This window comes from Coccomyxa subellipsoidea (assembly GCF_000258705.1).
Source record: "Coccomyxa subellipsoidea C-169, whole genome shotgun sequence".
Classification (NCBI taxonomy): domain Eukaryota; kingdom Viridiplantae; phylum Chlorophyta; class Trebouxiophyceae; family Coccomyxaceae; genus Coccomyxa; species Coccomyxa subellipsoidea.
This window is the reverse complement of record NW_005178034.1, coordinates 158,991-173,799: the sequence shown is the minus strand read 5'-3', so window position 1 is coordinate 173,799 and position 14,809 is coordinate 158,991. Positions and strand designations below refer to the sequence as shown.

General features: G+C 53.1%; 2 protein-coding genes across 2 annotated transcripts; both read left to right on the top strand.

Annotated features, from left to right (window-relative positions):
* Positions 1 to 1,125: 1,125 nt before the first annotated feature.
* COCSUDRAFT_63706 (hypothetical protein) lies at positions 1,126 to 5,329 on the top strand (the record flags this gene model as incomplete). Its single annotated transcript, XM_005647043.1, has 9 exons — positions 1,126 to 1,158; positions 1,272 to 1,394; positions 1,629 to 1,775; positions 1,963 to 2,241; positions 2,677 to 2,840; positions 3,002 to 3,919; positions 4,222 to 4,308; positions 4,540 to 4,850; positions 5,166 to 5,329. The coding sequence occupies 9 exons, from the start codon at positions 1,126 to 1,128 to the stop codon at positions 5,327 to 5,329; spliced, it is 2,226 nt and encodes a 741-aa protein (XP_005647100.1).
* Positions 5,330 to 6,960: 1,631 nt separating this feature from the next.
* Positions 6,961 to 10,677, top strand: COCSUDRAFT_42235 (hypothetical protein; the record flags this gene model as incomplete). The annotated part of the gene is made up of 6 exons (XM_005647042.1): positions 6,961 to 7,159; positions 7,521 to 7,696; positions 8,061 to 8,154; positions 8,746 to 8,921; positions 9,385 to 9,569; positions 10,320 to 10,677. The coding sequence occupies 6 exons, from the start codon at positions 6,961 to 6,963 to the stop codon at positions 10,675 to 10,677; spliced, it is 1,188 nt and encodes a 395-aa protein (XP_005647099.1).
* Between the last annotated feature and the right edge of the window lie 4,132 nt (positions 10,678 to 14,809).

The following is a 14,809-nucleotide window of genomic DNA, read 5'->3' as shown; positions in this document are numbered from 1 at the left end:
CAAAGATCATGTCATTGGGACCTGACGAGATATCCAAAATTTGCAGAGTCACTCTGGTATACGGTGTACGGTATCGGTGCAGAAGCTTTGCAGTATAGATGACATTCAATGATGACAAGTTGTCATCATGACAATAACAACTTGGAGCTGGCTGTTGAGCTGTGCAATACGTAGAGCGGAGAGCTATTGATATGTAAGCGGCAGTTCTACTGTTTTAATGTTGCCGAAGGCTACAGGCTGCAGAATGCATATATTTTACAACTAGACAACACTGTAGTCACTACGGTATAAAGCTGAGCGTGCATGCATTAAGGCATCCTACGGATCACCAGGCGTGATATCGACAGTGTCTTTTTGTGCAATTCAACCTAGTTGGTGAAAAGCCAGTAAAAAGTACACTTTGTATCGAGTGAAAAGATTTCTACAAAAGGGACGCATGCATGCAGCTTATCCGTTCTGTGCATTGGAGGACAATTGGCATGTGCACACGTCATCACAGCACGCTTTTCATGGGTTGCAACCACATATCACAAATATTCAGTGTTAGCTCCCATAAATATTCTTTCCAATACATGTGCGTTTGTTTTCTTTGATGAAAGTAGCATAGTGCTGAATGCACTGTCCATATGTCTCTCCATAGAAAGCCTAATAGTAGCACCTTTTTTCCCATGGCTTGAGGAGTGCGTCAGCAACGAGTACCATCGAGCTCCTTTGAACCAGAGGCCTCATTGATGCGTGAATTTTATGGTTGTTATCTGCTGCAGTCAAAGAGCGAAAAGGCTAAAGGCAAGACTTATATCGGGTAAGCCAGATGCATAGGTTGCACAAGACAACACACCTTTTGCAGAAGGCGCATACAGAGGATTATCAGAATACTTTTCTTTGATATGCCAGTAGCTCACATCCTGCTGCACAGGTTCACTGTGAATCCGAGACGTCGCATCAGGCAGCATAATGGAGAGATATCTGCTGGAGCTTACAAGACCAAATCGTGCGTTCAGACTTCCCTATTGAAGCAATCTTTTGCTTTACGTCTCTCACGCTTTGAAACCATGCATCTAGAATACTCAAATGCAGAAGTACAGATACTTGCCGACTGCCTGATGCAGGGGAAGGCCTTGGAGTATGGTCTTGGTTGTGTATGGCTTCCCGACTAAGGTACTGAGGCAATTGCTTGTTGATATTTCTGTGTCAGAGACTTGAATTTGATTGGGATTGTTGCATGACAATGAGAGGACTGGTGGCTGAAGGGTTGCAGTGTCCATGAACAGGTGCAGGCTCTGCAGTTCGAGTGGGCTTGGCAGCACCCTGAAAAGTCCTTGGCCTTGCGAGAGGCGGTCGCTACTCTCAAGGGCACTGTCAAGCGCGCGGGCCTCACAGGAGCAAAGGGCAAGGTACATGCCCTTGAAAAATGTCAAAGCAATGAGATGTCCTCCCGCATTATTGTGATTCTCTGCAATGCCTGACTGCTGGTAAGAGTTAGTATGTGTACGCGTGATACTTGACCGTCATTTGGGACATGGCATGGCACTGCCTTTGCATTGAATTGTCTCGTTGTGCACCACATCAATAATTTGCGTGTCGCTGAAGAACCACCTAGTAATGATCATGTGGCACTGCTGTTGCAGCTGCGGCTACTGGAGCTGCTGTTGAGCTCTGAGCAATGGCGATACTTCCCACTTTCAGTGCAGTTCCTCTCCTCCGAGTTCGCTCCCCTTCTGTGCGGCCTGCCGCCCCTCCCGCCCCACGTCCCTGTCACTTTCGCCCCTCCAGAGGTGAGTCACCTGCCACACATCTCCAGTCGCATCCCTGTCTTGTGCAATTTTTCTGCCAGAAGGAGCAAAGCATTCTCTTAATTAAGCAAGCAATGCCCGGCAACAGCTGTGGTGGTGTGAAGAGAAGGGCTGCAAAGAGCAAGGGCTAGGCATCGGGATAATTTGTGCTGACAAATTGTGTGCGCAGGATCTGCCGGTGGTAGTAGAGGATGACTACGATGAGGGGCCGATCCGTGACGACGGCGATGATGTCAGCGCGCAGCTGGACGCAGCCACGGGAGAGGAGGGCGCTCCCTGTTCTGAAATTGCTGCTGAGCTCAAAGCAGCAGCGGAGGCTGAGACTGCGGCCCCTGCGGCGAAGGGCACCAGCTGTGTGGTGTGCGAGAAGAAGGTGCTGCAAAGGTGGCTGGCATGCACCTGCGGAGCTCGCGCTCATGTGGCGTGCCTGGCACAACATTATATCCAGGTACGGCCCCGTGCTTCAGTTTTGTGCTTCTTTCATTCCCCTTCGAGTTGTGCTGTTGTCAATGCCTGATACCATATTCAGTCCGCCCAATACTGGGGAGGTGGTCGCCAGTGGCTGCGCCAGGATATGGCCTGCCCAAATTGACATCGAGAAATGGAATGGAACGGAATTGAATGGAGGCTGAGGAGCTCGGAACACTAGGAAAATTACAATTCAATAAGTGAAAGAGCCTCAGATATGCGTTTAAACGTGATGTAAGATTCATCTGCGGACCATCTCTAGTTTAGTTCAGCATTGCATGGACATTCTGTGAGCCAGGTGTGGGACTCTGCAAAGGCACACAGTGTCTGATGAGCAGATATTGATTCGCTCATGCAATGGCATGGCAACGTTGTCAGGGTGTGATTTGGCTGATCGGTGGTTTGCCGTGTGCAGGCAGACGCGTCGCAACCGTTGATGCCGCAGGAGGGCAACTGCCCAGCGTGCGGGGCGAGGTCATCCTGGGTGGATGCGCTGGCGCGGGGTGGATCCACTGGGTGGGCGCAGAATCGCTCCCGCGGCCGCAACCGCGCCCCCCTGAAGGCCGACCCCAAACTTAAGTGCGTTTTTGAAATATTGCGGCCTCCTTCTGTGCTCTCTTTAAAGGAGACTTGATGTGCAGAACACCTACTGCTATGTTGGATGTGGGGCTTGATGGGATAGGTTAACAGGAGTTGTCGTAGGATGTGCTGTGCAACAGCCATTTGTGCCTGTGGTACAGGCGTGCTTCTAAGGCAAGCGCTGCCAAGTCAACGGCAGCGACCAGCGCGCTGGAGGGACCGTCGGGTGCGGGAGATGAGGGCACAGACACGGCAGCCGCCTCTGAAGCTCAAGCAGGGCCGCAGCGCGCAGCAAGAGGGGCCAGCAGTAGCCGGGCCCGCTGCGGCCGCGGCGCACGAGGCCGGGGCCGCGCAAGCCGCGGCAAGACTGGCGCAGCGGTCGGCAATGCCGACGGCAGCAGCGCCGCGGCGGCAGCCGCTGTCGACGCCATAGAGACGGCTGCGGTGGCGCCGTGCGGCGCGGACAAGCGGCCGGCGCGCGGCCGCAGGCGAGCCGCCGCATCCGCGTCACTCCCCGCCGGCCCCACGGTCCAGGCTGCAGCCAGCGCCCCCCTCCCCTCGGGACACTTCCTGGGCAGGGGCAAAGCTTCCGGCTTCTCGTCCCATGCTCCCACCGGATCGGCGGCGTCGCCGTCCATGTTGTCCCCTGGAAGGGCGCCTGGCAGCAACAGAAATTTCAGCAGCAGCCCAGAATTTCTAGCCACAGCTGCGGACAGCGCAGAGCCATGGTGCTACGATGCCAGCCCGCGTGCAGCATCTGCATCTTGCGGCTCCCAAGACTGGCCGCTTGCCTCGGCCAGTCAGCAGCAGTCAGTCAGGGGACGTTTAGATGAAGACAACGACATCATCACTGGCTTTACTGACGTCAGCGGCAGCCCTGAGCAGGCGATCCCGCTAGAAGAGGATGCATGGTGCTATGTTGCCGGCTCACCCGGGGGTTTTGCGGCGCGCAGATCAGCAACGCCACGTTCTGCAGGGGTGTCCCCTGCGGGGTGTTCAGCGGCGGGCAGGGAAAGTGCTGCACTCTCAGAGCCGGTCTGCCTCGTCAGCGATTCTGACAGCGAGGCTCCAGGCCCCAGGTGTGCATGCCATTTTCCTCCGCAGTAAACGCATAAAATTCTGGAAAGCGTTGGTAAAAGTGCCAGACCCTGTGATTTTGCTGCTTGCCCTTGCATGTGTGTTCAGCACAGGGCATGCAACAAGGTAGTGCAAGGTACACTCAGAGAGGCTATGGCATGCACACAACACGCAGTTGCAGTGATACTGTATGGTATTGTGCTGGTCTCGCCAAGATTAATCTGTCTTTTTGTACAAAGATTTGGCACCAGGATTCCCTTTGAACAGCCTGCCAACTGATGGATTGCTTGCTGCTCATTTGCAGGGAGGCAGCGGGGCTTGTCAGCTGCGCAGCAACAGCAGGCGCACTTCCACGCCTGGAGATAGCCGCCAAGGCGCAGAAACGCGCCAGGTGCCTGCCTCCTGACCTCTCTTAAAGCAAGCCATGCCAAGGACACCTTCTTGTCCCGCCAGCCTCACTGTGTCGAGTGCAGACACTCTTTTATCTCTGCACCAATCCCCCATTCCACTACTGGACGCACAGAAGGGAACCACAGTCAAGTTCGAATTCACCGGCACTTTCTAAATCCGCAACAGTGGATGCAACGAGCGGGCTGACGCATGCTGTGCAGCGGCTGTGCAGGTCTGGGAGCAAGCCGGGCATTGGCGCCGGCAGCAAGAAGAGCCCTCGACTCGTCGCCGTTGCGGCCCCCTCCGGCCTTGATGCAGGTCCCCATGAAGCCCTGGGATCTCCCCCGCAGTCCTACCCACCGGGTGGCGCATCCCCCGGTGCCGTGCCCGGTCACTGCCCGCCAGGCGCGATTAGTAACGATGCTACGACGGCCGGTGCCTGTTTTGGCAATGGCCCGGCAGAAGCCAGTTCTGGCGGGGCCACTCCGGTTTCGGCCTGGATGGCGAGCAAGCTCAGCCTTCGGGGGTCCAGGGAGGGAGCAGGTGATAACATTTCTGCCAAGTATTTTGTCTCTCTATACCGATTTCGCTGGTCTTTTGTAGACAGCTAGGCTCGTCTTTGCGGTCCTGCCTTCCATGTCAGATGACTCTCCAAGCTTGCAGCCGGTATCTTGATATCCATTGCAGTGATAGCCTCTGCTACCCAGCGCTCAGGCAGGAAAAAATGGGATTAGCAGGAACCCTACCACCGGTGCAGCAGATGAAGTTGTCAGGCATGCATTCAAACAAGAGTCAAAGTGCAGTTGACCCATGCATTGGTAGAAGACCAGAGGACAGCAAAGAACCTGTGCATTGCAGGGTCTGCGAGAGGGTCGGGGGATATGGCAGGGGAAACCCTGGACAGCCCGCTGTGCGTTCCCTCCCCCACGCCCCTGCGCCGGCGGCTGGCGTTCCGGGGCGCGCCTGTTCAGGCTGGCAGGGGAGATATTGCGAGCGAGGATGGGGTCATTGTGATCGACTGAAGCACTGCCCACAGAGGGTGCTGCGGCTACTGTATGCGACATCAAGCTGGTCAAAGAGCTCCTCTGGCAAAGCTATCTCATGTACATCAAGGCAGCTTGAAGCTTGGGGTGTCATCCTTCAATGATTACCAATTCCGTGGGAAACTTGTACACTAATTATGCTGCAGCTGCATCCATGTTGGCTGGCTGCATAGCTGGCAGGAGCTTTCGTCCGTGACCGGATGTGCCATGATCACTGATCTCGAATAATCTAGATCTAGATCTTTCATCTGTATATTGCAATTGAGAGTGGAATAACTGGGTGCGTCGTTTGAGTGGGCAAGAGTGGAAGAGTAGACACATCAAGTAGCTCTGCTCATGACAGTCGAGAGTGTAATCTCCTTTGCAACATGCTAGGATGGAGGCTTGATGCAGTAAGTTTCACCTCGGCTGTATCTAGATACGATCTCGGAAGTGTTGGGTTCCGGAACTCAAATGGTTGTGATGGAAGAAGTAAGGCTTGCAATATTTCGAGGGCTAGCACGTTTCCGTGGGTCACTCACTGACAGGATCGTTGAGGGTGTACCACCCTTCCATACGCATCACCATTTAACTTGCCGATCCCCGATCCCCTTGCACTATTCGTCTCGAGGAAGACCGTTGAAACGAGTGTCTAAGCAACGTTAGCACTGTATAAAGAGACATCCGCTAATGATTCATGATTAATAGGATTAATGCAAGAGTGACATTGTTCACTGTGCATGGTGGGCGACAAACACTGTGCTACTTGGGGACCAAGTACTCTGGAGTGATGTAGGAATGTTCGCAACACTCGCATCGATCTTAAATAAATGTTTCCTTACCAGACGGAATAATATATCTCGGGGTACTCCGGCTTAGCCATGGCAAGGCGAACCGTCAGCAGGCCATTGGAAGGCCTGTCAGAGAGCCAGGGCGATCTGCACCTTGAGACGGGCGGGCTCCCGCCCAGCGGCCCTCACGGCCGATTTGCTCCCGTAGATCATGCGACAGGGGCCCAACCAGAGCCAATTCTGCGGAGGCTGCGCTCCAAGGATGAGGAGCTCCCAAACCAGCCACTGCAGAGGTGTTGTCTTTGCCTGTCTATAAAGTGTTTGATCAGGTTCCTGAAGATCTCCAAAACGCACTTTAAGAGCTTGCTCCGTTGTCAGCTATATAAACTTTGCAGTGATGTAAGTGCCCATTTGCCTATGGCTTTTCTCAGACTATCGCAGCCAACTTAAATATCCAAGCATACCATTACATGCATGCATGTAAGACTTACATAGTACACCGGATATGGGTATGGGTTTGCTGTGACCTTGTGTCTGATCCAACATTATCAGAGTTTTGTGCACACCCATGCGCTGAGTCTGCTGTCATATATGATGTGACATGTGGTATATCTTTGGCCCAAGCTGGCAATGGACGGTGTATAGACTGAGCACCGTGCCCACGGTTGATTGGGTCTTGCTTGCTCTGGCCCGTTCAAGAAGAGGTAGGATTGTGGCAGCGTTTACCTGCAGCTTGTCGGCTTAGGCACCATGCCTCTGGCAGCAGAAGCGTGTACTAAATTACAAAGATGTGAAATATTGCACAGGCTGCGCTTTCTCGACATAGCTCGCGGTGCCACGATGGCGCTGATGCTGTTTGTGAACCACGCGGGTCACGAGGTGCCCTGGGTTGCGCATGCAGCATGGGACGGAGTCCACCTGGCAGACTTAGTCATGCCCTGCTTCCTGCTGCTCGTGGGAGTCTCTGTCGCGCTGTCCCTCGGGCCCCGGGCCTCGGGACCGCGCCGGCCGCTGCTGCGGAAAGTTCTGGCCAGGACAGGTGCGCCGGCATGTACTACATTGTTCAAGTATGGAAGAGTGCATTGGCCATGGCGCATCTATTACTTGCCCATGAACTGCAGGGACTCTGGTGATGTGTGTGTAATATTGGCTGATGACCAGATGAACAGTTCTAGTACACTGTATATAAACTTTATATACAGTGTACTAGAATGAAATCCCTGCAACCCCTGCATTATGTAGCTTGGACAGCAGCTGCAAATAATCTGCAGGACAACGTGCACATCCCTCCGACGCAGGAATGCAACGAAGGGCATGCAAAGCAAAGAGCTGGTTGCATATCGGGATACTCATATGCCGTGTACCAGGTCTTCAACATCTGTGAATGTGGGCCCGCATAGGGAAGCTGGCGGGGCTGGGGTTACTGATCCAGGGCGGCGTGGGGGCGGGGGCGTTCCCTGCCTGGGACCTGTCGAGATTACGATATTGTGGCGTGCTGCAGCGCATTGCGCTGTGCTTTGCGCTCGTCTCCCTCGTTGTGCTGTACCTCCCTCAGACCCCCAGCCCCCGCCTGCAGGTGCTCGGACCCCCTTGCCTTGTAGCTCATTTCTCCAAGTGCTGCCAAACTTTTTTTCAGGGATTGTTAGCTGTCTGCATAAGCGGCTGGACCACACATGCCCATCTCTGCCATTTCAGTACATGAGCCCTGCATGCCTGCTAGATATTCTGCTTGGGCCACTTTGCATTGGAGACAAAAGATGCAGTAATGCTAATGCTGTGGAAGGAGACATTGGTGACGGAGGCATGCGGATGTTGATCTGTGACAGCCTGTTTGGCACTCAGCACTCCTCAAAAGATAATCTGTGGACGTCTGCACAGCTCAGTCCCTCGCAAAATTGTGCATGATCGGTGACGTGATCCAACGAGTCATGCCTGTGCAGAGTCTGTTGGACCGTGGTGATGAGTCAGCCTCTCTGATGGCGCCCTTCAGATTCTACGCGCTCTGGTGGATCTTGGGCACTGCATTATTTGTTGGTACGCGCCAGACCATACATGCATTGCATCTTTGTGCTTCGGCTACGCACCTATACAACATGTCAAGTTGGGATCATCTCTGATTGTGGTCATCAGTGTGCAGCCCTGGGATCAAGTCTGCTCTGATATAGCATCATTGCCGGGTTTCTTCTAAGGATCTCTCTTTGCTGCCCCTTCGAATCAAGAAGGGGTCATGAGTTGGGTTCAATAAAACACTCATCCCAACTGCATAGCCGGGCCTAATAAATACAGCTTGATGTCAAAGCTCAAATTCTCTGGGCTGTTTGTGCAGCCGCCCGGGTGTCTGATGCACCAAGTCCTCATAGCTTGCCAACCAGTGCAATGATAGACATAGTTAATAGAGTATGTTTGCATCAGAGCAATCACAGCAGAGTGAAACAAACGTTCTGCGTGCATTTCAGAGTTCAATTGGGTGGCGCTGTTTTGTGCAGCTGCCCGTTTGTGTGATGTGCCCGGGTCCCAGGAATTGGAAAGGCGTGTTACAACGAGATAGGAAGAATTAAAAAAAAATCTAGTGTTTCGCCTAAAGCTTGAACCCCAAAGACTCTCAAACTTTTTTGTGCGTTGCAGCATTCAATTGGATGGCGCTGTTTCTGCGGCCGCCCGGGTGTTTGGCGCGACCGGCGCTGACGGCTGACTGTAATGTGGCGGCTTATGTGGATGCGCGGCTGCTGGGGCGTTCCCATCTCTACCCCTGGCCCTCCTGCCGGCGTGCCAACCCCCCCTGTGAATACCTGGACCCTGAGGTAATTAATATAATCGAGCATGCTGACCTTGTGATCATTTGTGTTCTTCCAGCATGCACATGCGTGTGTTGCATGCAGGTGGCGTTTCTCCCAGTCATGGGAAGTCTTTTCCTGCTAAACTTGATTTATCGGTGTTGCATGGCAATGGCGCTTCCCTGGACAGATCCAATACCGAATTGCCAATTTTATTATCACGCGCTGCCTGTGGCAATCTGGTCATTACTCGATGGACAGTGTCTTGCCCTGCAGCCCTTGCAAGACTAGATCCTCATTCAGAGAAAGAAAAATGCATACATCAAGGCAGAGCGGGCGCCATAAGATGTTTGTTGCTGCTCCTGATTGACTCCCTGGCTCTTTTAAGCTGCACACTCCCTTAAGACTGGCTGCTCTTGAGCCTCTTATAAAGTGCAGCTCAGAATAATTGGTCTATCTTTAGTCCAACATATCCATGTTTTGGCGGCAGGGCCTGTTTGCGACGCTGAGCGGGGCCCTGGCGAGCACGTTTCTGGGCTTGTGGTTTGGCGCAGTGCTGCTGACACTGCGCGGCCATCGCGCGCGGTTGAGAAGTTGGGCTTATGCATCCGTGCTTCTGACAGAGCTTGGCCTGGCGCTGCACGTCACCGGGGCCGTTCCCTTCAACAAGAACCTGTGAGTCATTCCCCTTGTCACCCCCCCTTCCCCCCCTTTGACCACGTCACCGGGGCCGTTCCCTTCAACAAGAACCTGTGAGTCATTCCCCTTGGCCCCCCCCACTTTGACCGGGGGATAATGAATACAACTGCCGTAATGGGCCTGGCGCTGCACGTCACCGGGGCCGTTCCCTCCAACAAGAACCTGTGAGTCATTCCCCTTGTGTCCCCCCCTTCGACCGAGGATAATTTAAACAAGTGCTGTAAATGGGCCTGGCGCTGTATTCACCCTGCTTCATGGTCTATCCTTGCACCCCCACGCCTGTGCAGCACATGTTAATTCCCTTGGCACGCCCGGGGAAGGTCCTATTTAACATGTCTGTATGGGGTACCGAAAGTCAAATAGACACCACCAAGTCATGCCCCAAGGGGCTCTATATCTGACTGGGATTATAAGTTAGATATAGAGCCCCCTGCATGCCTTGTACAGGGTGATGAGGAAAGTTTGCCGGTGCGCCTGTGAACCTTCTGTCCAGGTATTGGATGGCAAATGAGAAGCAGTGCTGTGGAAGGTGCTTGGCAAGAAGTGCTGTGAATTATTTCTAGTGAAAGGGCCTCTTGTGCACTGCTGCCCTGAATAACAGGCAGAGATGAGTAAAGCCAGGGAGTCATCCGCCACCCCTTCACAACAATGCAGCTGCGCTCCAGCAAATATACTGGGAATGAGGTTCCGAATGGACCTTCTTGATAAATTCTTTGGTGGCTGCAGGTACTCGGCAAGTTCTGTGCTGCTGACAGCTGGTTCCAGTGGAGCCTTCCTGGGACTTGTATACTTATTTACAGAAGTGGCACCTACAAAGATCTTTGAAAGAGTAGCAGCGCCTTTCATGTGGCTAGGCATGAACAGCATAGCAGTCTATGCCGGGGATGAAATTCTGGAGAAGGCGATCCCCTGGATTTATTGGGGGGACCGGGAAATCCACCTGCTCTCGGCGGTGGAGGGGGCGTTTAAAAGAGTGTTTGGGGAGGGGGCAATAAGCGATTTGGCGCTGGCGGCTGCAGATGTGGTTTTCTGGATGGGAGTTGCAGGATGGCTGCACCGGAAACGATGGTATGCAAAATTGTGATATATAAAGACCAATGCAAATATCTATTTGCATGGGGAAGGCAATTGCCTGGCGCAATGAAGTATGAACTCGAAGCCTGAAGTACTTATTAGATGTTTATTTAATGCCTGAAGTGCCTAAAATGCAATGAGGCAGAATTTTGGGTTAGATGTGATGGAGTTGCAAATGGATTTTACCCTGCCGCGCTTATACATGCGCAAATCCAGATCATTACTGATGAACCTCAAGCGTACAGACAGCGCAGCTGGGTTTGACTGCTGCGGCTGAAGTAGGGTGGGCTAGTAAAAAAACCGCGAATATGAACGTGCCTTGATGTATTAGTAATAGATACACCCCTCAAGTACAAATTTGAATGAAATTTATATATGAACACCATTTATCCTGGGTTCTGCTGCGGTGATGTAACGACATTCCTGCCACTGAGCTCGAGTGCTTAAAATTAGCTTGCTGTCTGTAATTTGCGACGTAAGGTACGCATACGCTTGATCTCTTTTGCAATGCGCGGCTGCTGCGCCGCCCACAGATCCTCCTTCGCCTGCAGAGCTGCCTCAACTTCCTGCAGCTTCCTGTTGGCAATAACTCTTCTTCAACTCTGAGATATCTCACAATGCAATGACCAAGATTGGCTACCCAACACAGATTCATATGCAAATATCCGCACTCTCTGTGGCTGTCCTGGGCCTGTGCCTGTATGCTCAGTGTTCTAATCGACATTTCATCAAAACAAAGAATCAAGTGGGAGCTCATTCATGCACAAAGGCAGTGCCAAGAGTGTCACCTGTGTCTTTCAGAAATATCACGCCGGTCCTTGTCTGCAGTGCTGCGTTGCACCTCAAGATGCTTGCTAGCTTGCTCCAGCTCAGCTTCTCTTGCTGCAAGCTCCTCGGATCTGGTTTCTGCCTGCTCACCCCATTCATGCACACCCACACTCACCTCACTGTCATGCAACTTGCAGGGGCACGCCTTTTCATGCAACGTTGCACAGGCAGCAGATATTCCGCAAGGCTTCCGAGTTCACTTCTAATCCCCCCACAGGCGCAGGTTTGTAAACGCTGATATTGCACTTGCGCTCAGTCATGAACATGCCACCCTCTTGCGCAGTGATGAGGCCTTTGTGGATAGAGTGGGCAAGCAACCCCTCATGTATAAAGCTCCCCTTCTTGTACAGCTTTTGCATTCAGATTACATGTTCAATAAAGGCAAACAAAATTCCTTGTACATCGCTGTGATGCAGATCTTACCTCAGTTTGCTTCTGTTGCAGCTCCTCACAGCGCTCTTGCGCCAAACCCAACTCCTCCCATGCTTGCTCAACCCCATACTCCCTGTCAACCAACAGCCCTTCCAACTCCTCACACCTCGTCCTCGCAGCAGCATGCTCATTTGTCAGAGCTTCCATCGCAGCACCCATACCTACGAACTCTGCTGATAGTTTCTGGGACCTCTCCTCGAGGCGGCTCCTCGCAGAGTGTGCCAGCTGCGCAGCAGCTTTGCTGTCTGTCAGTTGCCTGTTCAGGCTCTCACACCTGGCCGACAGCTGTGCCGCCTCGGAGGCCTGCAGCTGCGCGGCGGCTTCCTTCTTCGCCAGCTCAGCCTCCAGCTCAGCGCATCTCGTTTCCGCACTTGTCAAGCGGCTCTCCAATTGTCTACACCTGTCCTCCATGGCGCTGTTGGTATCCATGCGCTGCCCCTTCAAGCTGCTTTCATCAGCATGCAAGCCTTCTCCCCCGTGGAGATCTGTGGACAAGCTGTGTGCAGGCACTTGTTCAATTCCCTTCCTATCATCGTGTTGATCTGAGACCACCGCTGCCTTGACCATTGCCGTTCCAGTGATCACTACAGCATTGTGAATGATGCTCTCCTCCTCTGCAGCAGCAACTGGAGCACTTTTGTTTGTGGCCCAATCAACCGCTGGGTCAGTGGCCACGGTATGGCCACTGGCAGAGCTTGCTGAAGTCTTCTCCCCACTGCCTGCATCCCTCACACCTGCAGCGCTGCTTCTGAGCTTCTGACTGAATGACGCTGCTCCCAACCGCGCTGTGAAGCTGCCGAGCTGGGCTTTGGGTGGATTCAAATCCTTTTTTGGATTTGAAGGCCGTGCGCTCCATGCATGGCTGATGTCGCCGTCCGGGAGCAGCTCGTCCAGATCAGGCAGCAGCTCAAGGGAGTCGCGCCGATCGGCTGCCGCCAAATTTGGCCCCGTCGCCAAATTCAAACCCGCCGCCAAATTTGGATCCGCCGCCAATCGAGGACCGCCCTCTGATTCTGAAACCGCTACCAAGCTTGGAACTGCCGCCAATGTTGGACCTAGGGAAGCTGCGGCGCGTCTGCCAAACAGCACAGTCCGCGGCTTTTCCTCGGGCTCATGACTTGGCGCGTCATGATCTGAAATGTTGTAGACACCACTCTCCCTGTTGGCTGTTCTAACTGCATCTGTGGCTGATAGGTTGTGCGCGATCGCTCCCCGGGTTTCCTCAAGCATGCGCTGCCGGGTGGGGGAGAAAATGGAATACTCGGGGACGGCTGTCTGTGGCGGGCTGTTTACATGAGGCAATTCCTCACTCAGCTGCTTTTCTTGCAGCGTCCCATCTTTATAGTCAGACTGCACCGCAGCATTTGCCTCTGACAATATTGAGCTGATCCTGCTGTTGCTAGCAGCGCTGTCCTGAGAAGCATCTGCAGAATAAGGCCGTGCCCAGGGACTCTGGAATTGGGACAAGGGGCGCTGTCTGGGGGTGGTAGCTCCTTCTGCGGCAGCTGCTGCATTTGTGTTCGCTGCATTAGGGCCCATTCCTGCTTGCAGGCTGATTGACCGGCTGGAAATTAATCCCTGCTGCTGCCAGGGCTGCTGCTGTGAGGTGTGAGGCAAAATAACTCCGCTGTCAGGGGAGGACGGAGCCTGCCCTCCGGATGCTGACAGGCTTTGCATGAGTAGAGAGCTGCTTGACAACCTGAGGTGCATTCTGGTGTCTGAGCTGCCGGCAGTGCCGCTTGAGACTCCCACATCTGTGTTGCTTGTACCTACGACGCGTGCACAGGAGTTAAATTGCACGAGCTTCGCAAAGTATGCAGAATCTGCAGCAAATATTGTCAAGTGCAGCTTACCTTCACCGCTCTCAGATTTCCGTTTAGCAACGCTCTGGGCGGCTTGACTTTGGCTTAGCCCCCTTTCTCTCCATCCCAAAGTGGCTGGCTGCCTCGAAACGTTGTTGTTGTTTTCTTTCATATCCGTACTAGTGATGGGGGATGAAGCAGCCGTCTTATACATCAAAACCAATTGTAGACCGTAGTGTGAAATGGCTTCGCCCTGCGAAAGACAGAAAAGCTCTTCCCTTCCGGAGGACGGAACGCGTGTTTTAGAGCCGAGTGAGCCAGGATAAACTCGATGCAAGAGGTATGATGGAAATGCGTTTGTCCCGACCCTTGAGCACTTGCCTTGAAATCCAAAGTTTTCTGCTTAATGGATGCAGAGACTAAGCTTCAAATATTTCGTTAGGAAATCGAAAGGGAATTGAGGAGTTGACCCGAAACCGTCACCTGTTATGGTCTGCCCTTCTGCCCAAAAGCGCGCTGGACAGAGATATGCAGTAATACATGTCAAAGTTGTTCTTACAATGGTGTAGAATGTTCAAAAGCATCTCAATTAAATCTAGCCATGCCATGTTGTAGACGGTGCGAAATTATGAAATAGAACCCATGGATTACTCGATGCTAAAGCTGAGTGGCAGCAAGTGATATAGCTTCAGCCTTCAATGCTTCACTACTGGATAATATAGATTTTGCATGACCTCGTTGCGTCCATGGAGCGCTGCCCATGTTCTTGGATATGGGCAAGGGCTCTCTATCGGGTCCTTTCTCAAAGGCAGAAATCCGTCAGCGCAGCACCAGGTTCGCGAGCAGTCTTGTGTTGATAAGTTCTAGCATTTGCGCATCGATCTTGAGGCGTTCAGAGTTTCATTACCTTCAGAGAGTAGAAGTGCCTGTGCATGATCACTGCACTGCGCTGGACGCTTAAGTACTCACTACCTTTCTTACAATCGTGTCCCAAGGTGTTCCTCCTGGCATGCATCCTGCTGAGCAGCAGCAGCAGCTGGGCCCTGGCTCAGGATGGCACATCTGACAGCCGGCTCTTTG